General features: G+C 51.3%; 1 protein-coding gene across 1 annotated transcript in view; it reads left to right on the top strand.

The window, feature by feature from the left end:
* Window positions 1–24,801, top strand: part of NFASC (neurofascin) — a 196,098-nt gene that overhangs the window by 105,624 nt on the left and 65,673 nt on the right. Inside the window, exon 3 of the mRNA XM_055581727.1 lies at window positions 18,634–18,811. Within this exon, the coding sequence (XP_055437702.1) occupies window positions 18,634–18,811 (178 nt within the window). The remainder of the gene's footprint in view (window positions 1–18,633; window positions 18,812–24,801) is intronic.

The following is a 24,801-nucleotide window of genomic DNA, read 5'->3' on the forward strand; positions in this document are numbered from 1 at the left end:
GCAGGGCTGGGTGTGGAGCCACCGGTGACTGCAGGGAGAGCTGGTCCCCTCAGTGACATGTGCCGTCTGCCTCATCTCTGTGGAGGCGATGCACTCACTTCCACATCCCGTCCCCTGCCTCCGGAGCCTTTCTGCCGCCCTGCTGAACCCACCTGTATACCGGAGGTGGGGCTGCTGGGTTTGAGACAGCGTGTCACCCCGTGATTTCTGATTCTAACGGGAGGACTAGAGACTACAGCAAAGAGAGGCCCTGCCACACACACGTGTTTGCACTCATTGGGGGCGTTAACGCGGCTTTCCCCTCCACCGCTGGAGCCCGCGGTGTCTTTGGCGTAAGCATCATAGCCAGCACTCAGCCGCAGACCCCTAGACAAACAGCGCATCTCATAACGCAGGGAACCGCCGTCCCCTGCCTGTCCCACACCCCCTCCTCCACGCTCCTGTATTTTCACATCTCCAGCCTGCAGAAGCCTGCCAGGACGGCAGTTGGACCCAGACCAGTGTCTGAGTTGGATGTAAATGCAGAGGGCTGGAGGGAGGGGAGGGAACAGATGCCACTCGCTCCTGCTGTCTTGGTCCTTTCCTCCCTGCGTCTCCCTGTCATGTCAGATAGGAACCTTAAAAATGCAGCCAGGAATGTGCTATCCTTGGAATATCAAAGTGAAAGTGAAAGTGAAGTCGTTCAGTTGTGTCCGACTCTTAGGGACCCCATGGACTGCAGCCTACCAGGCTCCTCCATCCATGGGATTTTCCAGGCAAGAGTACTGGAGTGGGGTGCATTGCCTTGGAATATCAGCAGCTAGGCCAATACTGACAGTGGGATGGAAGCCTCAGAAGAACGGACCTGGCTCCTTTGAGGTCGACTCCCACTTGGCGTGGTTGATGTCATGGGTCATGGGGCCACTGGTAGAAGAGGCTGGGTGAGCAGGGGCGGAATGGGGGTGGGGCAGTGGTCTCCAGGAGTTCCTAGCGCTTTGGGTCAGGACGCAGGGTTGAGGCAGGAGAGAGGGAAGCGAAGGCTGCTTTGGCTGCTCTGGAATCTCACAGGGGCTGCCCTTCTGTCTGGTCCACAGTAGACTGCACTTGTGCAGATGACCGTACAATGAGAGAGTAATGACTCCTTGGCCCCAGAGCTAGGGTATGGTTATTAGCACAGGCATCATGTGTTTTGTAGATCTATAAGACACATCTAGGGTTGAAAGTCCAGCTTGTCCAAAGCCATGTAGCAAAGCATTGCACCATCTGTCACTTGTGGGGAAGAAGAAATAACCAATAGCTTTTGAAAGTCAAGTTTGGGCCAGGCCTTGCGTTAGATGCTGTCATGGAGGTGGTTTAGTTGCTAAGTCGTGTCTGACTCTCGCCACCCCATGGACTGTCCATGCTCCTCTGTCCATGGGATTTCCCAGGCAAGAATACTGGAGTGGGTTGCCATTTCCTTCTCCAGGGGATCTTCCCAACCCAGGGGTTGAACGTGGGTCTCCTGCATTGCAGGCCAGTTCTTTACCAACTGAGCTACAGGGGAAGCCCGTTAGATGCTATACAAATGCATTAGCCCATTAATTCACTTAAAATGAATTAAATCAACTCATTTAATTAGTAGTCACAATAATATTGTAATAAATGTGTATTATCCCATTCAAAGACAAGCAAACTAAGGCTCTGACTGAGAGAGAGGGTAAACGAATTGCTGAACCGTGAGGTTAGAGAGAACCTCGGGTATGTGGCTCCCGAGCCTGCGCCCCCTTCCTGAGCCAGACGGGTCACAGTATACCCCTTCCTCTTGAGGCTGCAGCTCGGAATCGCTGTCCAGCGTGTTTCCCCCGGGCTGCACGTTCCTAGTTGATCCTGTTCTGCCTTCATCTGGTGCTCATTTCCATGAAGAGCACTCATTTCTATGAAGAGGATGCCACCCTTGGTCCCAAGAAGCTCACAGTCAGTGAAGGGGCTGGAGGCCCTTCCTCTTTCCCCACCCCAAGCTTCTCCCCTGCCTTCTCCCCGGCCCCCCACCCTTTTCTTTCCTGCTTGAGTTCATCCTGTGGTTTTCAAATGGCTTTAGAACCCTGGTCTGTTGAAACTGGGCCTGGAATCCCACAAAGAGAGGGTGGAGTAAGCAGCTTAACATGAGTGACATTGTGAGCAGATGGATCCAGATGGTAGCTCCTCAGATGGACAGGGGCCTGACTCCAAACAGACAGCCTGTTCAGGGAGCCTGGGAATGCAGTGGTCGGTGACTGGAGTGCGGAAGCGGGGGTCTGGACGGAAGCTGGCTAGGGCACAGCCCTCACCCTTCAGGGGAGCTGCCGAGACACAGACTGAGGTCTCAGGTTGTGCTTTCTGCAGCACTGTGTCTGCACAGCATTTTGTAGCTTACTGCGGAGGCAGGGAGCACGCAGACTGCGACTTGTTCTGGGTGGCCTCCAAGGAGTTAGCCCAAAGTCTTTTTTAAAAAATCAATATTCAATATATTGATCCCCAAACCTAGTTTTTTCTTAAACCTTTCAACTGATAAATTTTACAATTCTTTTTATAAATCTCATAAATTTTAATCATCTGTTTGAGTCCATTAATAAACTTGAGTTCCTTTGAACATTTGAAGCTACGTTTATAAATTTAATCATTTATTTTCCTTATTGAAGGATCACAGTTTTCTAACAAAGTCTTCCAAGTTCTTACATAGTTAATCCTTTTTTCTCGTTGATGTTTTAAACAATAGTTTCATTGAGATAGAATTCACATACCATACGATTTACCATTATAAAATATACAACTTGCATATCAACTATACTTCAATAAAAAATAAGTTTAAAAAATATTATGCACTGATTTTTAATATATTCACAGAGTTGGCACTAATCACCACAGTTAATTGTAGAACATTTTCATTACCTTCTCCGTTCACCAAATAATCCCCGTACCCATTAGCAGCCCCTCCTCTTCCCCCTGACCGTGGTCTTTCTCTCAGGGAGTGAGGGTTAGTCACTCAGTTGTGTCCAACTCTTTGCGATCCCATGGACTATAGCCCACTAGGTCCTCTGTCCATGGAGTTCTCCAGACAAGAATACTGGTTTGGTAGCCATTCTCTTCTCCAGGGCATCTTCCTGACCCAGGGGTCGAGCCCGGGTCTCCTGCATTGCAGGCAGATTTTTTACTATCTGAGCCACCAGGGAAGCTTGGTCTTCCTCTGGCCCTAGACAATCATCAGTCTATTTCCTACTTCTATAGATTTGCGTATTTCAGACATTTCATATTAATGGAATGGTACAATACATGGTCGTTTGTATCTGGCTTCTTTTACTTAGCGTGATGTTCTCAAGGTTCATCCGCATTGTAGCATGTCTCTCTGTATCATTCCTTTTTGGTGGTTAAATAATATTCCATTGTATATATAGATTTTATTTATCCATCCTCAGTTGATAGATGTTCAGGTTGTTTCCACTTTTTGTCTGTGATCAGCTATGCTGCTGTGCACATTTATGTACAAGTTCTCATGTGGACATATATCTTTAGTTCTTTGGTGTATTCCCAGGAGTGGTTTGCTGGGGCATATAGTAATTCTGTGTTTCATGTTTTGAGGAGCCCTAGGTCTTCTCATCGGAGAAGGCAATGGCAACCCACTCCAGTACTCTTGCCTGGAAAATCCCATGGACACAGGAGCCTGGTGGGCTGCAGTCCATGGGGTCGCTAAGAGTCGGACACGACTGAGCGACTTCACTTTCACTTTTCACTTTCCTCCATTGGAGAAGGAAATGGCAACCCACTCCAGTGTTCTTGCCTGGAGAATCCCAGGGACGGCGGAGCCTGGTGGGCTGCCGTCTATGGGGTTGCACAGAGTCGGACACGACTGAAGCAACTTAGCAGCAGCAGCAGCAGCAGGTCTTTTCATACTAAATCCAAGCCCCCTTTCAGGTCGTCTATCTCCAGTCTCTTATCTTTCCTTCGAACCCAGGTCCCTCCCTGCCCTCCCCAGGCCTTGGGCTCCACCCTTGCACACACAGGATCGTGTCCATAGGTTATGATCACTTTCCTCTCTAGCCTTTGCTGACAGGCCGTCAGCCAGCAGGGGGGCCAGGTCTGCCATCCTGCTGTCTTCTCCCCCACGTGGAGCGGGTGGGAGCTTCACAAGCCCTCTCTCCTCTCCCTCCAGCTGTGAAAAAGATGTGTGTCTAATTGCTGTGAAACTCTCTCCCTGAGGGTAGAAAACAGGGACATGAATGAGGAGCTGGCTCTTGAGGTATGGGGAGGTGGGGCTCTTCTTCTTCCTGGAGGTGGCAGAATTTCTCCCCCCACTGAGGGAAGGCTGTTTCCTGTGTCTCTTTAGCTGGTGTCTCCAAGCTGGAGGCTGTCTGCATACCCTACTTGTTAACTTCTGTTTCCTTTACAGTCTGTTTTACCTGTTAGTCTTTGTAAGCAGCCTGGTCAGAGCTCAGTTAACAGTGAGCAGTGGCAGTGAGTGGAGCCAGAATAATGGAAATTCACAGATATCCACACACCGTATCGAAGGCAGCCCCTATGCAGCGTCTGACCAGCTAACAGGCAGCGGCATTGGCTACATCTGAGTCTTTTCCATTCCATGTGTGTTTCCTACTGCTGCCTCTTGGAGGATGAGCGAGGAAGCAATGATGATAATGTGGAGAAAATGCACAGCCCCAGAGAACGTCAGAAAGCTGGCTCGGTTGGATTGCAGCACCGGTGCAGCCCCTCCCAGCGTGTCCAGCAGCCACTGGCTTGTGCGGTGGGATGTCCAGGGTTGGACCGTGGACCTGGCCACTTACACTTCGGGCTGCCTCGCTATACCAGGCTAAGATATATTTCAGGTTCCAGTTGGCGTGGGGTTAAAGAGACAGGATAAGGCAGCCACCCCACTTCCTCTATATTATATGTACAGGGATGTTCATTGAAGCATTGTGGTGATGGGGAAAAAATAAATAAAAATAACCTGAGATCCATTATAAGCGGAAGGTTAAAAGATTTTTGGTAGACCCACGCAAATCAGCTGCGCGAAATCATGCAGCAGGTCTCCCTGTCCAAGCTCTGTGGACTTAGTGTCCCAACCAGCTCTGCCCCCGCAATGAGGGGCCTGCACCTCCTGCCCAGAAGGGGGACACGTTCCGGGTGGGCGCAGCCTTCACGAGCGGCCTGGTGGCTTGTGAGCAGCAAGGCGCCTGCCCGCGCTCTGGGCCCCTGGCAGCCTGGAGGGAGCATGAGAAGTTCACCGGACACTCACGGTGGTCACCTCAAGGGAAAGGCCTCTTCCCTCTTTCTCCTCTCCTGCCCCCTCCTTCCCTTGTTCCCAACTTAATACATAGCCAAGTGGTTCAGGTTTCAACCAATAGATTAGTTCTGGGTGTTGGGCAGGAAACAGTTGTTTTCAGCCAAATCCTTAATCCTAAACCCAGGTGTCCCCCTCCGCCCCCTCCCCTGGTGGGAATCGGGGCCACCTGATATTGTTGTTCCCCATCCCCCACTCCTGCTGAGACCCCGTGACCTCAGGCAGGGCGAGGAGGGGCCAGACCTGCCGGTGCCCCTGCCACCAGGGGAGCTCTCTCAATGGTTAAATACAGCCCCTCTCTCCTCCCAGATCGCTCCCTCTGACAATGCCAGGGAGCCAAGCATGCAACACAGCCACTGAGCAGATGGAGACCACCCTCCTCCAACCCTGAGAAGGGAGGAGGGGGAAGGGGGCTTGAATCCACATACAAGGTGTCCTTAGTTGTTGGAAAATCCTAGAAGACAACTGGTTGGACCCCACGCAGGGAGGAAGCGGGTCTTCTCTCCTGGGCAGGGGAGAGGCAGATGAAGAAGCAGGCTGGTGAGTGCTTTCTTAGGCTGTCAAGTCCTGGGGCCCCAGGAGGGTTCGTGTAGTTACAGCCCCAAAAGGGAGAGGGGGAGGATTGCCACGGGCAGCGAAACTTTGTGAAGATGCTGAGACTGTGGCCATCTTGGGGGGCTGAAGGGGAGATGTGAGGCGTCTGGCTTCACTGGGGATACTTGGAAGGAAGGCATGGAGCTCCTCCTGCGGCTTCCCATCGGTCTCGTCTTCCCCTCTGTCTTCCTCCTTCCTGCTTGGTGCTCTCGTTGGGCGAGGCTGGGGATCACCAGTATGGGGCACTTGAGTTTCCTAGGAAACCCATCCGGCCTTCAGATGCCTGTGAGTGGAGGGAGCACGCGGGCTGGGGTCACCATCTGTTGCCTGGTTCCTCCCTTGGCATAAGAGATGGAAGGGAGCTGTGGACCCGCGGAAGGAGGGGAGCAGGGAGGAGGGTCCTCCCTGGCGCCCTGGGCACCCCTCTGCAGAAGGTGACCTCAGAATCAGGGCAACTGAGCTGAAACCCTCTGGATGAGGGTGCAGGGAGGCTGGGAACAGAAGAGACGGCCATTCAGGGGTTAATGCCTGGAGCCCCGAATCCCTAGTTCTGAGAATCTGTCTGCAGGATGGAGGAAACAGGGAGGCCCTGACTGAGATCAGAAAGATGCCCTGAGAGGGAGTAGGGGTGGATTTCAGGGAAAAGGGGGATGAGTGTGTCTGCTGAGCAGGGACAAGGTCTGTCTACTTCATGGCATGCTTAATAGATGTTATTAGGTTATTGCTGTTATTTTTATTACTCAAGTGTATGCTGTAACAACAGTTTTATTATATATGATTTAATCAAGACTTTCTAATACACTAATTCTTGATGGATGCATATCTCTCAATTAAGAGGAAATATCTGATAAGATGGCTATTCACTCACTCCATGAATATTTATTGTACTGGATTGCTACTGAGGGAGACAAAGCATAGACTCAGGAAGTTCAGAGTCTGATACAGGAGATGGATGGGGAACAACTAGTCTCACCTGCAGGAGGATATGTATGACCCCTGGAACAGAGCACGCTGGGTACAGGGGAAATCGCAGCCCACTTTCAGTGGGAAAGTAGGGTCTGCGCTGCAGAGGGGTTGCCACTGAGGGCCTCGGTGAGGAGGGGCGTTTGCACTGTAGAGAGGTAAGGGGGTAGCGCTTCCAGCCTTCACGGAGGTGGCCGAAGGTCCAGCAACTACCTGGCTGGTCTGGGGGGTGGGGGGTGCAAGGCTCAGGCTGGCCCTGCAGGAGAAGAGGCCACATGGGGTGGGAGCCAGGTCACAGGGCTTGAGCGGAGCACAGAGAGTATAGGTTTTGTCTCTTAAGTCAGCTCCTCGGCTATTTTTTCTGCCAAAACATAATAGAGAACACATACCAGCTCTTTCTCTGTTCTTGAAGAAAGAAAATGAAAAGTGAGTGAAAATGTGATTATTACAAATTATATATATTATATATTTATATAAGCTGAGCCACTTGGATTTATATTTATGTATACATCATTTGCAACTGTTCCTGGTTGGTACTGGGAACAAATGATGAGAAATTCCTTATGTCCTAGTCCTGAGTTCCCCTAAGACAGCCTGCCTGCCTGTCTGCAGGGAGCCCGTGGCCTGGCCTGGGATACTCCTGAGTGCTTTTTAGACCCCACGCACGCGGTCGTTCCCCACTCCCTGTTTTGATGGGCTTCTCTTTGCTCTTTTGTTTCAGCTCCTCTCTCTGATTTCTGAACAGGTTGCTTCCAGGCAGCCGCAGTGATAAACCCTGCTGCGTGTTTGTTTTTGTAATCTGATGCAGGATGGCTGGGTTTTGCGTCGGCTCGGTTGGGCTTTCATTATCTCTCTGTTCCCCCAACAGTATCCTGTGGCAGTGATGAGTGAGTGTACTGCTTCGTTGGTTCCTGTAGTGCTATTCCAGTCATTCCATTAGTCTGTTCTAAGAGCTAGCTGCTGGCACGTGGTCCTGTAGCACTAATCTGTCGCTGCGCGTATCTGCAGGCAGTCATTCAGAAACAGCCCCAGACTACCTGCAGAGGAGTTTTGTTCACAGACCTGGGCATTTCGAACCGGACATATTTGGTTCCAAGCTCATGATCTCCCTAGCCCCAGTCACTTCCAGACTTTTCCCCTTTCTTAATTCTTGATGCCAGTTATGAGTGTCATCCCATCCAGTCTCCCAGCCTGGAAACCTCGATGCCATCCTCCTTCTCACCGTCCACCACCAGTCTGCCATCAGCTTCTCCCCCTGTTGATTCTAACCCAGAGAACATGCTCTCGTCTCTGGGAGGCCTCAGAGGCCATCAGGCCATTCATCTGTCACAAACACAGTCTGTTTCACACCTGCCTGGGGGCAACTGTGGAGTCTGGAAGCTAGGACAATGGGAGTGGAGCGATGGGGAGAGGAGAATGGTTGAGAAGCCTCACCCCTGGGTGTCGTCCCCAGGGCAAGAGGATGCAGTAGGGCAGAGAGTGGGCTGTGGCTAAGCCCCACGCCACCCATCAGGGCGGAGCAACGGGCAGTTAGATCATAGGCCCTCTCCCGGGTTCAGACTCACATGATAAAGGTCTGTGTAGTGGAGTCACGTGAACAGTGAAACAGCTTCCACTGGTACTGTGCTTCGTGTTCCTATGCATTATTTATGTGATTCTCACAGCCACCATCTGCAGCAGACAAAGCAGGAATATTTATTTCCATTTATGAGATTTTAAAAAAGGTTTGGAAAACAAGTAGTTTACAGAAGATAAGTGGCAGGGCTGAGACCTTTACTTGGATCTTGCTTTCCCTAATACTTCCCGCCAGGGACCCTGCCAGGCTCTGGGGACACAAAAATGAGCAGGGCGTGGTCTGAGCCTCAAGAATTCCGCAAAGATGAGAGAAAGCTTAAGCCAGTGGTGAGCAACCTTCAGCCCCCGGGCCAGTCCCAATCCACTGCCTGTTTTGGAAATAAAGTTTTGTTAGTAGATAGCCACACCCATCCACTCACTTCCTGTCTATGCCGGTCCTCACTCTGTAATGGTAAGTTCAGCACTTGGGACAGAAACTGTCTTACAAAGCCTAAAATACTTACTATCTAGACTTCTACAGAAAAGGCCTCCAACCCTTAGTTTAATCACACAGTTTTGCCCATGTGCTAAGTGCCCAGAGAGGCGGTTTAAGCTATAGTGGAGATGAGAGGGACTCCCAGCTCTGCTGGGGGTCGGGGGCGTGGAGGGGCACAAGGCATTCTTCACCATGCAGAAGATGTCTGAGCAGTGAAGTCTTGAAGACTGAGTGGGAATTAATCACATGACAAGGAGGGAAGGCCTTTACAGGCACAGGGGCTGGCATGGATAAATTACAGAGGTTGAATACAGTGTGACCTGCTTGATCTCTGGGTCGGGAAGATCCCCTGGAGAAGGGAATGGCTACCCACTCCAGTATTCTTGCCTGGAGAATTCCATGGATAGAGGAGCCTGGTGGGCTACAGTCCATGGGGCTGCAAAAGAGTCAGACACAACTGAGCTACTAACACATAAGGAAGCATTTAGGGTTTGGGTGGGCTTGGAGGGCACTCCAGAAACCTGATCTAAAAGAGCCTTATGTGCTACGTTCAGCAGTTTGGATTTGATCTTACGTAGAGCGATGGGGAGAAATGGGAAGGTTTTCAGCAGAGCAGTGACATGATCAGGTGGGGATTTAGAAAGATCACTGTAATAGCAACACGGAGAATGGATTGGAAGGAGACCAGGCGAGAGGCTATTGCAGTGAGACATGATGTTTATCAGAGGTAAGCAACTGAGAATGTGCAGAAGGGGGAGAATGAGAGACATCCAGAGGGAGCCAGTCCAGGGCCTTGGTGCCTGGATGTGAGGTGTGAGAAGTGGGAGGTAAGAGTGATTCCAAGAGTCTGCTCGGTGACTTAGGCAGGCACCAGCAAATGCAGAAGAGAAATGCAAGGCCAGGGCCCCAGTGAAGACACTGAGGACATCAGGCAGAGGAAGAGGGTCCAGCAGTGTGATCGGTGCTGCTGTGGAGACTAGAAGGGCAGGGAAGAAAACGAGCCCCCAGAGTGGGGTTTCAGAGGCTGACAAGGAGGAAAGGATGTTATGAAGGATGAAGGACGGATTGGGTGATTAACAGTTGTTAATGCCCCCAAGGGGCCCGGCAAGATAAAGACTGAAAACCCTGAATCTGGCCATCTGGAGGCCAATGTGGGGTCCCGACAGGAGAGGTTCAGGGTGTGATTGGAGGAATAATGAATGGAAACAAAATCAGCAAACGTAGAAGCCATTGACCTCTACTGGGGAAAAAAAAAAAAACTTTCATGAGAAGAAATGAAAGAAAAAATTAGGTACCTATAGGGAGCTATGCAATATAAAGAATGATCTTTTGGTTTCATTATGAGAGAACTGGAAGGCGTTTCTCTGCTGAGGCAGAGAGCCAGTTAAGAAGAGTTCGGAAACCCTCAGGAGAGCAGAGTTGGTGGTCAGAGACCCTGCAGAGGGATGGGGCCGGGTCCAGGCGGAGGCAGGCAGGCGGATGGAGACATGCTTCTTTAATACAGAAAGTGAAGATCATGGGAAGCTTGTGGGTTCAACGAATATTCTAGGGGCTTTGCTGATTCTGATAGCACTCTCAGTTGCAAGTGATAGAAAACAACTCCAGCTGGCTTAAAAATTCAAAAGGATTTTTAATATAAACACACACAAAATTGAAAATCCCCAAGTAGGGCTTTCTTCAGGAAACGTTCCCTCAGTGACGGAAACAGTGACGTGAAGGGTCAGGTCTCGCTGCATCTTCTCTCTGCTTTCTGGAGTGTTGGGGTGTCCCCATGGTACGCTCCAAGACCCCCACTGCCCATCCCTGAAGCTTCACCCTCTCCCGTCGGGGGCGCCCTCACTGCATCTCGTTCAAGAGAGGGGGAAACTTGTCTTTCTCAGAGCTTTTAGCAGAAGTCTCCATGAAGCACAGTGCTTCTGGCTGGATAAGTGTCCATTCCTAAACCAGCCATAGGGGTGAGAGTTAGAAAGTGCTAATTTTTTTGTACTAATCACAGCCCAACCCTAGAATTGGGTAGGATCACTCTAGAGACAAATGCGCTGAAGGAAAATGTCTGTACTATTATGGACTGAGTTGTGCCCCTCCTTAAAATTAATGTGTTGAAGGTCTACCCACATGTAACTATATTTGGAGACTGGATCTGTAGAGAAGTAATTGACATTGAGCGATGTCAATAGGGTGGGCTCATCCAGTAGGACTGGTGACCTTATGAGAAGAGGAAGAAACACCAGGGGTGTGTTTGCACAGAGGAAAGGCCATGTGAGCACACTGCAGGAAGGCAGGCATTTGCAAGCTAAGGAGAGAGAGCTCACGAGAAACCAGCCCTGCTGACACCCTGATCCTGGACTGCCAGCTCCCAGAGCCCTGAGACAGTGAGTTTCCGGGTGGTGGTGCTTTGTTGTGGCAGTGCTAGCTGATGAATACAGGTACAGTGGATGGGAGGAGGAGAGCAGGGGCGCTGGGTGAACATTCAGTAAATGCCCACGAGGTTCTCTGTGTGCTTGACATTGTGTGGGTTGATAAGACACCGTCCCCCATCCTCAAGGAGCTCATCGCGTAGTTGGGAGACAACATTCTACACCAAGACCTAGCACTCATTACAGCGGGTATAACCCAGAATTCTCTGAGGGCACGGAGGGTGAGGACCGGATCCAGTCTTGGTGGTCCGGGGAAACCAAGGACGGCTTCCCGGAGGTGGTGTCACCTGACCTGCACCTGAAAGATAACAGAAAGTTGGGTGAAAGAACAGGAAAGGCAGACTAGAAAAAGAGAGTGATTTGTGTAAAGTTGGTATGAAAATAAATGCCACCCAAGTGAGCACAAGCAGAGGCTCTTTATTCAGAGTGAACTATAGCAAGGGAGTTGGCCACCATCACTTGGGCAGAGACAGAGTTCCGCCTTTTCCAGAATGCCCCATAGTTAACTATACACTCATACAGTATATAGCTTTTTCAGATTGGCTTCTTTCATTTACTAATATGCATTTGTTTGCTCCATGTCTTTTCATGTCTTAATAGCTCATATCTTTTTAGTGCTAAAATATATTCCGTTTGTCTGGATGGACCACAATTGACTTATCCACTCACCTACTGACAGACAGTTTGGTTGCTTCCAGGTTTGGGCAATCATGGAAAAGGCTGCTGTAAACATTGTGCGCGGGTCGGATTGTGTTTTCTTCTTTGCACCTCCTGGTGCCTCACTTTGTTGTTACTACTGTTTGACGTTTATTTCCTGTCTTCCCCACTGGAACGCTGTAAGCCCCGTGACAGTAGAGCTTGTCCCTTGTCACCGTGTCCATCTCTCGTCCCTGTTCATTCTCTGAAACCAGGTCTGGTAGGTGATCGAATGACTGGCTGGCTGGCTGCTGCCCAGAAGTCCACGGCGGACTCTGCGGCGGGGGGTGTGGCGCTGCCAGTGGGCTGTGTCTCGGCGCAGCCTGTCTTTTCTCCCCGTCACTTCAAATATGCTGTGACCACCAGTACAGCTCAGAATGGGGCTGTGAGAATGTGGGGAGCTCCCGACTGCAACAGCTTGCAGTCCTCTCCTCCATCTGCCGGGGACAGCTTGAGGAATCAACACCGGGGGCCCCCCAGTCTGGGGAGAGAAAGCAAACCAGGACCCACAAAAGAGGAAAAACAGAAAAGCAGAAAGTGACTGCTGCTGACTAAGTAGTATTGCTCCTGGGGGCTGCTGCTGGTAGTGTCCTGGAGGAAGGTCAGAGCCTGCTGGGTAGCAGCAGCTAACATTTCTTGAGTGTTTGCCCCAAGCTTTAAGTGCTTTGTGCAGGATTTGGGTATCAAGTCCCAATTGCAGCCCTGCAGAATAGGTGCTCCTCTTATCTGCAGTTTTCAGATGAGAAAGGCCAAGACCTGAAGGCTCAGTACTTCCCCACCTTCAGTACTCTCCACCTTGTAAGCAGGGCGTAGCTTCAGACCCAGGGGGTCTTTCTGCACGGCCGCTGCTCTTGAACTTGGCCAAGATGTCGTTTCCAAGTGTCCCCACCAGTGGCTGATCATCACTCAACTCACATGTACTTCCCTAGGCCCCGGCTTAAGATATTTTGAATTCGTATCTCCCACAAGGCTTGCAAGTATAAAGGCCTTGCCTTCAGGAAGGTTGCCCAAGCATGTGAAGCATCCTCATGTAACATGACATTGGTTCTAAAGGCCTTCAGATTGAAAAAGGCTTTTCTAATCTGCAGGCTTGATTTGGTCCCTGCCTAGAAGGTTGAGGGTCCAGGGATTTGTGCGTTTACAGTAGTTCCAAGGTGATCCTAAGAAGCATCCAGTTGCCTTCCTGCAGGGGCAGGAGCACACCTGACCAAATGCCGTTTGCATTCTTCATGAAAAGCGGTGTCACATGCAGAACACGTCATGTTTGGGTGACTATTCTCTTTTTTTCCTCTCTTTTATTTACTTCTCACACAGTGGGTTGAGGAGTGGGGCTCGCAGATATACAAGACTTGAATTAATCATAGTCCCTAGTTCATAGTATCAGAGAAGGCAATGGCACCCCACTCCAGCACTCTTGCCTGGAAAATCCCATGGACGGAGGAGCCTGGTGGGCTGCAGTCCATGGGGTCCCGAAGAGTCGGACACGACTGAGCGACTTCCCTTTCACTTTTCACCTTCATGCATTGGAGAAGGAAATGGCAACCCACTCCAGTGTTCTTGCCTGGAGAATCCCAGGGATGGCGGAGCCTGGTGGGCTGCCGTCTATGGGTTCGCACAGAGTTGGACACGACTGAAGCGACTTAGCAGCAGCAGTTCACAGTATACCTCAATTCACACAAGATTTCTCTTTTAGTTTTCTTTATTGTTGTTCTTTTCCTTGCTCTCTCCCCCTGCAGTAGACCTCCCTTTACTGTATTTTGTATCCTTATGGTTCACCTCTTACCTATTTAATTCAATATAAAAGGATTGTTCAGATGCTTCATAGTGGTAGCTTGTGTGGTGGTGGTTCATTTTCATGGAGGGTTTTGTATGATGGCTATATTTATTAGATTATTCTTCTCTGCATCTCAGAGAAGCAGCTGCCTCTCTGGAATTTCTTCTCATTTGGTCCTTTTTTTGCCCCCATGAAGCTAAACAGAAAAATTCCACACCCTCCTCCAACTTTCCAAGGCAGTCATCACCACCCCCTCTTCCGCAGCCTCCATCTGCCCTTTCAAGGATATGCGGCTTTCCTTACTCCTGCACGGGATGCTCCGTCGTTAGTGGCATTCCCCTTGAAGGGCCCTGTCAGTTCCGCCCCCGAGCCCGGCCCCTGGCTGCTCTGCTTCTCCCACCTATATCCAGCAGTTTGTTTATCCATTTATCTGTTGATGGACATTGGGCTGGTTCAACCCCTTGACTGTTGTGAATGATGCTGCTGTGAACATGTGTGTACGTGACTTGTTTGGGGCTTCCCTGGTGGCTCAATGGTGAAGAATCTGCCTGGAATGCAAGTGCTGCAGAAGATGTGGTATTTGATCCCTGGCTCAGGAAGATCCCCTGGAGGAGGTCATGGCATCCCACTGCAGCATTCTTGCCTGGAGAATCCCATGGACAGAGGAGACTGGAGGGCCACAGTCCATGGGGTCACAAAGAGTCGGACATGACTGAAGCAACTTAGCATGCAGAATGCATATACTTGTTCGTGTCCCTGATTTTAATTCTTTAGGGCATATACTTAAGAGCAGAAATATGGGGTCACATGGTAATTTTATGTTTAATTTTTGAAATACTGTCAAACTATACAGTTCTTTTTTAAACTGCAACTTTGCTCAGTAATTGTCATATATATGGAGAGACAGGGAAATCTGATGGAAAAACCCTGGGCTACCAGTCAGGAGACCTGGGTTGTTTTCTTAGTTTTGCCACAAAGCCATGTGTGAGGTGACATTGAGGATATCACTTCCCCTTTCTAGGATCTTGTTTCCTCATTTGAGAAGTAAGGAGATTCCATAAAGCTAAATAATCTTTAAATTATCTTCCTCTGTAAAGACTTTATTGGAAAAGTTGGATTCCAAGGGAAGAGGGAGAGAGAATTGTCAAATAGCTAAATGAGATTATTTCTCTCTTCTTTTCCTACTGTGTTTTTTAAATTGTGGGTTAAAGACACCGCAAATAATTGGCCTGTCTTCCTGCCAATGTGTATCTAGTTAATGAATAGCTTCTGGCTTCCTGTTTCCATCAAGATTCCCAGAAAAAGATACCCTTCTCTTTCCCATCACTTCCTAGCGCTTGGCGGCTCCTGAACAAAACCTGGTGGTCTCAGAGCCAAAACTGGAGTCCTCCGCACTGTCCTCCTGGGAGGAGTGCCGAGCCTCTGCCTGGCCCCTCAGCACTAAGGTTTCAGATGGACAGCCTGAGTCTAGTCTTTGGAGGTGAGGAGCCACGGAGGGGCAATCGCAGCCTCTTTCTGAGACACTGTAAGGGTCATCTTAGAGAAGAGGAAGAAGCAGAGACCTCCTGTGAGGCCTTCCAGCCAGTCTCCCCTCGGGAGCTGTTCTACTTTCTTAACTCACTCCCAGCTGAATGGTCACCCACCAGAGAGCAGCGCCTGTGTGGGGAGGGGATTTTCCCCCACTGCCTGAACGCCCTCACAGTCCCCAGGTCCAAAGCCTGTGCTCTCCGGCGCCGCCTGGTGGTTTCATGGGGAAACACAAGGTCTAAAACGTCAACCAAGTGGTTTGTTTTGTTCAGGCTCATTTTGCATCCATGGAAGGAATGATGCTAAAGCTGAAACTCCAGTACTTTGGCCACCTCATGTGAAGAGTTGACTCATTGGAAAAGACTCTGATGCTGGGAGGGATTGGGGGCAGGAGGAGAAGGGGACGACAGAGGATGAGATGGCTGGATGGCATCAGTGACTCGATGGATGAGTCTGGGTGAACTCTGGGAGTTGGTGATGGACAGGGAGGCCTGGCGTGCTGTGATTCATGGGGTCGCAAAGAGTCAGACACGACTGAGCGACTGAACTGAACTGATCACATGGTTCGGAGCGCCTGCTATGGTTTAGGCATTATGCTATACTCTAGGAATAAACAAGAAGAGGCACCTTCCCTACAGTCCCTTCCTTTTTACAGGGTGTACAGAGGAGTGACTTTTGGAATGAATTCATAGTGACAAGGGCTGTAATAGGGGAGTGGCGTTCAGGAGCACAGACAAGGGGGGCACGCCAGGCATACTTGGCACACCCTAATGAGAGAGGGCAGAGGCAGAAAGTGTTCCAGACAGAAGTTAATCTGTGCAGAAGTCAGCACAGTAGAGCTATATTTACGACGAGACCTGGTAGACTACCCATGTTGGCTGGGATTCAGAACTCAAGGGGAGGGTAAGAAATAGTCTTGCAGTTTCGGCTGCACCACACAGGGCTTCCAGCCAAGTCACGGACTTCAGCTTCAGTTTTGGGGCAGCAGTGAGTTAGTGAGTTTGACTAGGGGATACTGTATCTATATTTGCATTTGCACTAAGATCATGGCATCCAGTCCCATCACTTCATAGCAAGTAGATGGGGAAACAATGGAAACAGTGTCAGACTTTATTTTCTTGGGCTCCAAAATCACTGCAGATGGTGACTGCAGCCATGAAATTAAAAGAGGCTTGTTCCTTGGAAGAAAAGCTACGACAAACTTAGACAGCGTATTTAAAAGCAGAGACATTACTTTGTCAACAAAGGTCCATCCAGTCAAGGCTATGGTTTTTCCAGTAGTCATGTATGGGTATGACAGTTGGACTGTAAAGAAAGCTGAGCACCGAAGAATTGATGCTTTTGAATTACGGTGTTGAAGAAGACTCTTGAGAGTCCCTTGGACTGCAAGGAGATCCAACCAGTCAATCCTAAAGGAAATCAGTCCTGAATATTCATTGGAAGGACTGATGCTGAAGCTGAAACTCCAATACTTTGGCCACCTCATGCAAAAAACTGACTCATTTGAAAAGACCCTGATGCTGGGAAAGATTGAAGGCAGGAGGAGAAGGGGACGACAGAGCACGAGATGGTTGGATGGCATCACCGACTAAATGGACATGAGTTTGAGTAAGCTCCAGGAGTTGGTGATGGAGGGGGAAGCCTGGCATGCTGCAGTCCATGGGGTCGCAAAGAGTCGGACATAACTGAGCGACTGAACTGATCTGAGCTGATTTGCTTTGAGGAGTAAGTGCTCTGGTTATGGATGGAGAATAAGTCAGAGGGGAAAGGGCAGAAGTGGGGAGAGACCACTTAGGAAGCTGTTGCAGTAACTGATGTAAACAGTGATGGCAACACCAAGGAAGGAGCGGTGGGAAGGGAGACAGCAGACAAGGAAAGGAGTCCAGAAATACACATGAGGTGAGGGGCTGGTGTCAGCCCCAGCTTCCGTTGGTTTGTCCACATTCAGGCACAAGGGATCCCCTGTACCCTCAGTCAGGATATATGGGAGCTGGCAGGAGTGTTCGGGTGGTATCAAGACTTCACATTGCTGCCAAATTGTTTTAAGCAGTGTGTCCATTTGCTGGGTGGCTGCTCATCCAGAAAAGCCAGAGGAATCTTGGGGAAACTGCTTCCCACTGTCCTCTGTAGCTTGTTTGGCCCCATGATAGTCAGAGCAGCAAACTGGACCACTTTTTAAGACTCCGTGTTTCAGAGCCTCAGGCAGTTTAAAGGTTGATATCTGAGTCTCGGCTGTAAGCCATTCTTGCTCCTCTCTCTCAGGACCAGGGGGAGATTTGTCTCTCCAGGACCATCCCAGGCTCCTTGGACAGGCATTTTTAGCCCTCACCCCTGTCAGCCTTGGAACGATGTCTTGTCCTTGAGGGTGTGAGCATCATGCTGTCATGAATGTTGCTTATTCTCCCAACCCTCTGGAGCCTTGTGTCCTGGGCTGTCATGTCCACACTGCCATTATCCCTAAAGGGACAGCGTCAGCGACCACTGCCAAATAGTTAGCTGCACAAAGTATCTGTAGAAATCATTCCACAAATTCTTGTGGGCAACCAAGTTTCCACTTACCCAACTTCCGCCCCGCACCGCTGCCCCCTTTGCTCTCCCCGACTCCAGGTCAAAGGACAGCGTTGTGATCTTGTCTCTATGCCGCTAACCCAGACACACTCAGCCTCAGGCCCCCTCATCACATGTGGGTCAGAAAGGCTGTGAGATAGGTGTGTTTCCTATGGGCTCAGTGCATGGGGCTTCCCTGGTGGCTCCAACAGTAAAGAATCTGTCTGTAATACAGAAGACCCAAGTTCAGTCCTGGGTTGGGAAGACCCCCTGGAGGAAGGCATGGCAACCCACTCCAGTATTCTTGCCTGGGGAATTCCACGGATGGAGGAGCCTGGCAGGCTACAGTCCCTGGGGTCGCAAAGAGTCGGACACGACTGAGCGACCACCAGTGCATGGCACCTTCCAGTGCTGGACCTGCGAGCCAGTATTTGTTTTTATGACTATTCTATGTAGAGGGGTCCTTCCTTCTAGAAAACTGGTTCTCAGCTGGGGGTGGTTTGCCCTCCCTCCAGGGGACAGTTGGAGATTCTGGAGACGTCTTCAGTTGAGGGCAGGAGTAGGCCATCCTGGCATCTAGTGGGCAGAGACCAGGGGTGCTGCTCAGCACCCTACAATACCCAAGATGGTCCCCTCACAAAGAATTGTCAGGTCCCAAAAGTCAATAGTACAAGGTTAAAAAAAGCTCTATAGGTCTGTAATCAAGGGGACCCTGAATCCTCAAGGCTCTGTAGGATTACTAGAGCGGACCAGGAGTTCAGGGAACACTCACTTGGCATCATATTTCTTTCCGCAGCTGAACTCCGTCCGGGAGGCTCAGTTCCAACGACTGGAGGCAGCGAGACCTCGCGGGCCGGGGCGCGGGGCACAAGGCCTGGTGCTCAGGATGGCCGGGCAGCCGCCGCCCTGGGCCTACACAGCCGTCCTCCTCTGCGCGCTCAGCCTCAGCGGGGCCATCGAGATCCCCATGGACCGTGAGTCTCCTGTCCGCTTGGAATCTGCTGACTGGGGCAGAGGAGTCAGTGGGGTGGGGAGGGGCGGGGAGAGCGAGGACCCTTCAGAGAAGGCGGGGACAGCAGAAGCAGTGGCTTCTGGATTCAGAGCGGGTTTTCCTCCAGAGGATCAACCCGGGCGAGCTCATGCTTGGGAACCTGGGACCTGGAGTCGCTGGGCCATGTCTCAGGGCCGTGGCTGTGCTGAACCGCTGCCCGGAGCCTGCTGAGAGTCTGGAAGCCTGAGCGTCACTCAGGAGTCCTTCCCTCCACACCCTTCCCTCATCCCTCTGTGGTCTTGACTAACCTATCAGAGCAGAGATTCCAGGGCCCGAGCATGGTGGACAGCTCTGATTTGCCTTTCTCATATAGCCAGGTCCTTTTGGCTGAAGTGATGTGGACAGATGGCCTGGGGAGAGTTGTAAAGGAGGTGACTTTTGCAAAAGACTGTGACTAAGTGAGACATTAAAATAAAGAACCCCATTATAGTGTCACTGTGGGAGAATCAGGCACGAATTCCTTCTGTTTGTTTTCAACTTGCCCATGGTAAAGTTGAAAAGTAAAATCCATGGCATCTGCTTCCTATGGTGGGACATTATTGGGCCCTCAAGATCATAAAGTCAGGATGAAAATGCTGGTCTGACAGCCGTGTCTCCACCAGCCCTATCTGACGTTACATTTGTAAGTGGCCCGTTGGCGGGCAGCCGTGATCCTTGGCCCTGTATTTAGATGGGTGCCACCTTTGCTACAATTCTGACTCTTCTGCCAGGAATTCTGGGCATCCCAGAGCTGTGATGTGAACACACCACCTCTGTCCCCCGTTCCTGCTTCGAGGAATAGATGGGACGTATGTGATGCCAGTGTTGACTTGGACTCTCTCCAGGCGACAGGTGTCTGGGGAGGGGTGGGAGAGTGATACAGCCTCGAAGAAGTCCCCACTGAGCTCTCCAAAGCCAGCCTCCAGGGCCTGGAGCTAGCACAGCTTGGAGAAGAGTCGCGGGTATCTCAGCTCCCTGCTGCCGCCCACCCGCACTTCACCAGTAACAGCTGCCCAGAGAGGGGGTACTTCCGGGTGGAGAGGGTCAGGAGAAAGTGTGATTGGACCCAGAGCAAGATGCACAGGGCCCCCACGGCCCTCCTGATGGCCCCAGCCTGTGTACGTGTGTGTGAGTGCACGCGCTCACACACTTAGGGAGGAGGGAGAGGGCAGTTGTGAAGGAGACTGTTCCCATGGAGACCATCTGCGCTGCTGGCTCAAGGGTAGCTTCTCATGAGCGGCCCAGGCAGGCAGTCTAATGAGGAGCGTGGTAAGGCCACGTCCCTGGAGAGGAGAGCGGCTGAGGAGGAAGCTGGGCTACGCAGGAAGCGGTGAAGGCTCGTCTTGCTTCTGCCGCTTCTCCTGGGTTACTCATCTGCCACTCTGGTCCCTGGGGCAGGTGGGTGAGGGGTTCCTGCAGGGTGAACCTTTAAACCGAGGGCTTCGACATCTGTGTTAGGAATCTGGATCCTAAAGCTCAGGGGCCCTGGGCAGGACCCCACAGCCAGTCTCTGCAGAGCACCAGCCGTGGGGCACAGCTGCCAGCCCCGAGGAGGGCCTGCAGGGCGACTTCCTGAGTGTCCATCGGGACCCGAGTCCCTGCTTCCTCAGGGCCACGCAGCAAGTGGGCGACGGACTCACGCAAAGAGCCCAGGCCCCTTGGCCCCCAGTCTGGCACCACGTGCCACACCCCGCCTCGTTGGCCTGCCCCCTTTAGCTCATCTTGGGTCTCCCTGGAATAGCAGCTGCCTCACGCCTGACAGAGCTCAGAGCTCTCCAGGCACATCTCCGGTGACTCTCACAGCCCATCCGCAGAGTTGGTGTCATCCTTGGCCGAGTCTGAGGGGCAGAGAAATGAAGCTGTTTTCTCCAGCTCACCTAGGCAGGGCCAGGACGTGACCATGGTGTCTCTCTTAACGAGGAAGTCCTTCTGCAGAGCCACTCCCGGTGCCCCCGGCCATGTCGACAAGAAGCTCCCGGCCGCCGGTGCCTGTCGCATACTACTGGGCCTCCCTGGTTGCTGCAGGCACAGTGGCCATGGCCACGTCTCCAGCCTGAGTCTGCGAAAGATGAGTGCAAGACAAGAGTGAGGCAGGCTCTTCAGAGGGCACCCAGGTGCCCTGGGAGGAGGCACCATGAGTCAGGGTTTGCCCTGCCCCTGGGCCCAGCAGCGTAGTCGCCTCCCAGGCGATCTGAGCCGGTCCTTCCATCTCACCCAGTGGAACGGGCTGGGGAAAGGTCAGGCTTTCTCCCCTCCAGCCCCAGCTTTATTGAGATATTACTGACATAAAAATATGTTTATTTACAGTGTAGAACTCAGAAAAGAAGTTAGCTTTGTGGGTGTGTGGTGGTGACTTCTAAGATCTCCTGTACCGGCTTGTAAATGTATAATGCAGCACAGTTAACCGTATTCACCATGCTGTGCACAGGATCCCCAGAATTCACCCAGCCTGTAGCAGAAAGCCGTACCCCTTGGCCAGCATCTCCCTACTCCCCCACCCCCAGCCAGCTGCCACCCTACTCCATTTCTTTGGGTTTGACTTTTTTAGATTCTGCATGTAAGTGGGAACACACAGCATTTGTCCTTCTCCGTCTGACTTACTTCGCTTAGCATTGACCTCAGGGTCCATCCGTGTTGGTGCAAAAGGCAGGAAAGGTGCCGGCACGCCTGTGTTCACACAGCTATGCTCACAGTGGCCGGTGGGAACGCCCTCAGCTTTCTCTGTGTGTCAGCTGGGGCGGCAGAGGGGCTCAGGCCACGGGCTGCCCAGCGTGTCCTCTGCTCGCTTCCCCTTTGGGGGCATCATCTGGGCCTCTGGGGGCTTGGGCACAGCAGGTGTCCTAGAACAGAGCCCGGGCCGCAGCACAATCCCTCACTGAACACGCGGCCTCCCGCTGCCCCGCCAGCAGTCACATGCACCCCACCCCGCCCCCAAGCAGAACAGCGTGACCTTTGGAAAAACCAAAGGGTTGCTTTTGCCCCATCCATCAGAGTGATTTTGCCAAAAAAGTCAGTCTGCTGGCAGCTTGCCCCTCCATCTCCCTCCCTGCATCAAGGAACTTGGCATTTCCCCCCCTAGGGACCCAAGGAGGAGGGCAGCGGGGTAGGAGCAGTGCTCCCTCCTTACTGTCAGGCCAGGGCATGAGGCTGGGGTGGCCTCAACAGCGCGCATGCACGGTCACTCTATCCTCCACGGGGCGGGAGTGCCAGGGGCTGTCAGAGCCGGGGAAGGGAAAGGGGTTCATGAGTTCAGGAACCCTGCAGACTGAACGGGTGTCTTCCCGCTTGGAAGTAAAAAAGCAAATTTGTTCTCACTCGACATCGCCCCCCAGCAGGTTCCGTAGGATAGAAGGGCCGGGTGTGCACAGGACTACATGGAGACGGGCACTCTGTCCCTGGGCAGGCTGTCCTCGCTGTCTTCCCGCTGTGGCGGCGTGTCCTCTGGGCTGACCGTGTCCCTGTGATAAATCCCTTGGCCGCACAGTGGTGGCTGCAGATGTCATTACCTCTTTAGGCAAGTAGTTTCTCAGGAGGCCCCGGCCAGATGTCAGCGTGGGGCTGGGGGCAGAATCCAGAGAACCTGCACTCCCCCAAGCTCTGTCCAGAGTGTCAGGGAGAGCGGAGTGCCAGGGCCCCCGTTGGCTGGCTCACCTCTCCAGCCGAGAATGGACATGTGAAAGGAGCTCTCGACCAGCAGTGGGAGAGCTGATTTTCCTTGCAGTAATACATTGCCCCAAACTTCCTGTGGGACCTTAACTGAGTCAACTTTCCTTTCAAGAACCGGACACTCCCTGGGCAACGTCTCAGGCTGCTTCCATTGACCTGGCCTATGTGTAAAAGCTTCAGCAATACGTGAACCGTGAACTTCCAAATGTTCAAGCTGGTTTTAGAAAAGGCAGAGGAACCAGAGATCAAATTGCCAACATCCGCTGGATCACGGAAAAAGGAAGAGAGTTCCAGAAAAACATCTATTTTTGCTTTATTGACTATGCCAAAGCCTTTGACTGTGTGGATCACAACAAACTGTGGAAAATTCTGAAAGAGATGGGAATACCAGACCACCTGATCTGCCTCTTGAGAAATTTGTATGCAGGTCAGGAAGCAACAGTTAGAACTGGACATGGAACAACAGACTGGTTCCAAATAGGAAAATGAGTACGTCAAGGCTGTATATTGTCACCCTGCTTATTTAACTTATATGCAGAGTACATCATGAGAAATGCTGGGCTGGAAGAAGCACAAGCTGGAATCAAGATTGCCGGGAGAAATATCAATAACCTCAGATATGCAGATGACACCACCCTTATGGCAGAAAGTGAAGAGGAACTAAAAAGCCTCTTGATGAAGGTGAAAGAGGAGAGTGAAAAAGTTGGCTTAAAGCTCAACATTCAGAAAACGAAGATCATGGCATCTGGTCCCATCACTTCATGGCCAATAGATGGGGAAACAGTGGAAACAGTGTCAGACTTTATTTTTTTGGACTCCAAAATCACTGCAGATGGTGATTGCAGCCATGAAATTAAAAGACGCTTACTCCTTGAAAGGAAAGTTATGACCAACCTAGATAGCATATTCAAAAGCAGAGACATTACTTTGCCAGCAAAGGTCCATCTAGTCAAGGCTATGGTTTTTCCAATGGTCATGTATGGATGTGAGAGTTGGACTATGCAGAAAGCTGAGTGCCGAAGAATTGATGGTTTTGAACTGTGGTGTTGGAGAAGACTCTTGAGAGTCCCTTGGACTGCAAGGAGATCCAACCAGTCCATTCTGAAGGAGATCAGCCCTGGGATTTCTTTGGAAGGAATGATGCTAAAGCTGAAACTCCAGTACTTTGGCCACCTCATGCGAAGAGTTGACTCATTGGAAAAGACTCTGATGCTGGGAGGGATTGTGGGCAGGAGGAGAAGGGGACGACAGAGGATGAGGTGGCTGGATGGCATCACCGACTTGATGGACATGAGTTTGAGTGAACTCAGGGAGTTGGTGATGGACAGGGAGGACTGGCATGCTGCGATTCATGGGGTCGCAAAGAGTTGGACACAACTGAGTGACTGAACTGAACTGAACTGATGTGTAACAGAGACTTGAAACACATGTGGGCAAAGCAGACTCTGTGTTAGGCTTCCCATCCCGGGTGAGGCCAGAGCCTTCAACTGGATATGAGGACCCAAAAGACGTCAGCTGTGTCCTGAGATGAAGTAACCAGGGCTGGTAGTTGAGGGAGTGGGTCAGGGGTCAGCCCTGCTGCTTCTGACCATGGGCCCTTCTGCCTCCCTCCCCCTCCCTGCCCAACACACCTGGCTTTCCAGAGTTACCTTTCTTGGGTCCTGGCAGGAGAATCATGGATGGTTGAAGTTGCCATGGTGGGGAGCTCTCCAGAGCCTGCGTTCAGAAACCAAGATTTCTGCTGTTCCTCTCTCCTTTTCTTGCCTTTTCTATTTCTTGCCAAGGTCGCCCCAGACACATGGTAAAGCAGATAAAATTTCTCTTTAATCCATGAACAGGCTACAGACCCCCAGCCCACTGAAAGAATCCCTTCGAACCTTTTCATGAGCTTTATTGTCAAGACTTTCACTTCCTGACAGCGTGTAGCAGGGCCCGCGTCCCTGCTGCCCCCCACCTCCCCTCTCGATCTTCCCTGTCCTGTGGCTCCTCTGTGTCGCTTGGTCCTGTCTTAACTCTGCTTTCTCCAGGCCACCCCGCTCAGAGCCTCTCATCTCCTCTTGCACATCTCACTGATCAAGTCAGAAAGTTTTGAGGTCATCATGGCTCAGCCTTCCCCCAGGGAGCGCTCACTTGGAAAAGGTCAGCTCACCACACCAGCAGGGTCTGACCTCTCCACTGGCCTGAAATAAGAATGGTCTACAGTAATGTAATCGTGTAATATATACAGTGATGTAACTGTGAGGGAAAGAACATCTTAAAAAGTTATAG

Source organism: Bubalus kerabau, chromosome 5 (genome assembly GCF_029407905.1).
Source record: "Bubalus kerabau isolate K-KA32 ecotype Philippines breed swamp buffalo chromosome 5, PCC_UOA_SB_1v2, whole genome shotgun sequence".
NCBI lineage: Eukaryota > Metazoa > Chordata > Mammalia > Artiodactyla > Bovidae > Bubalus > Bubalus kerabau.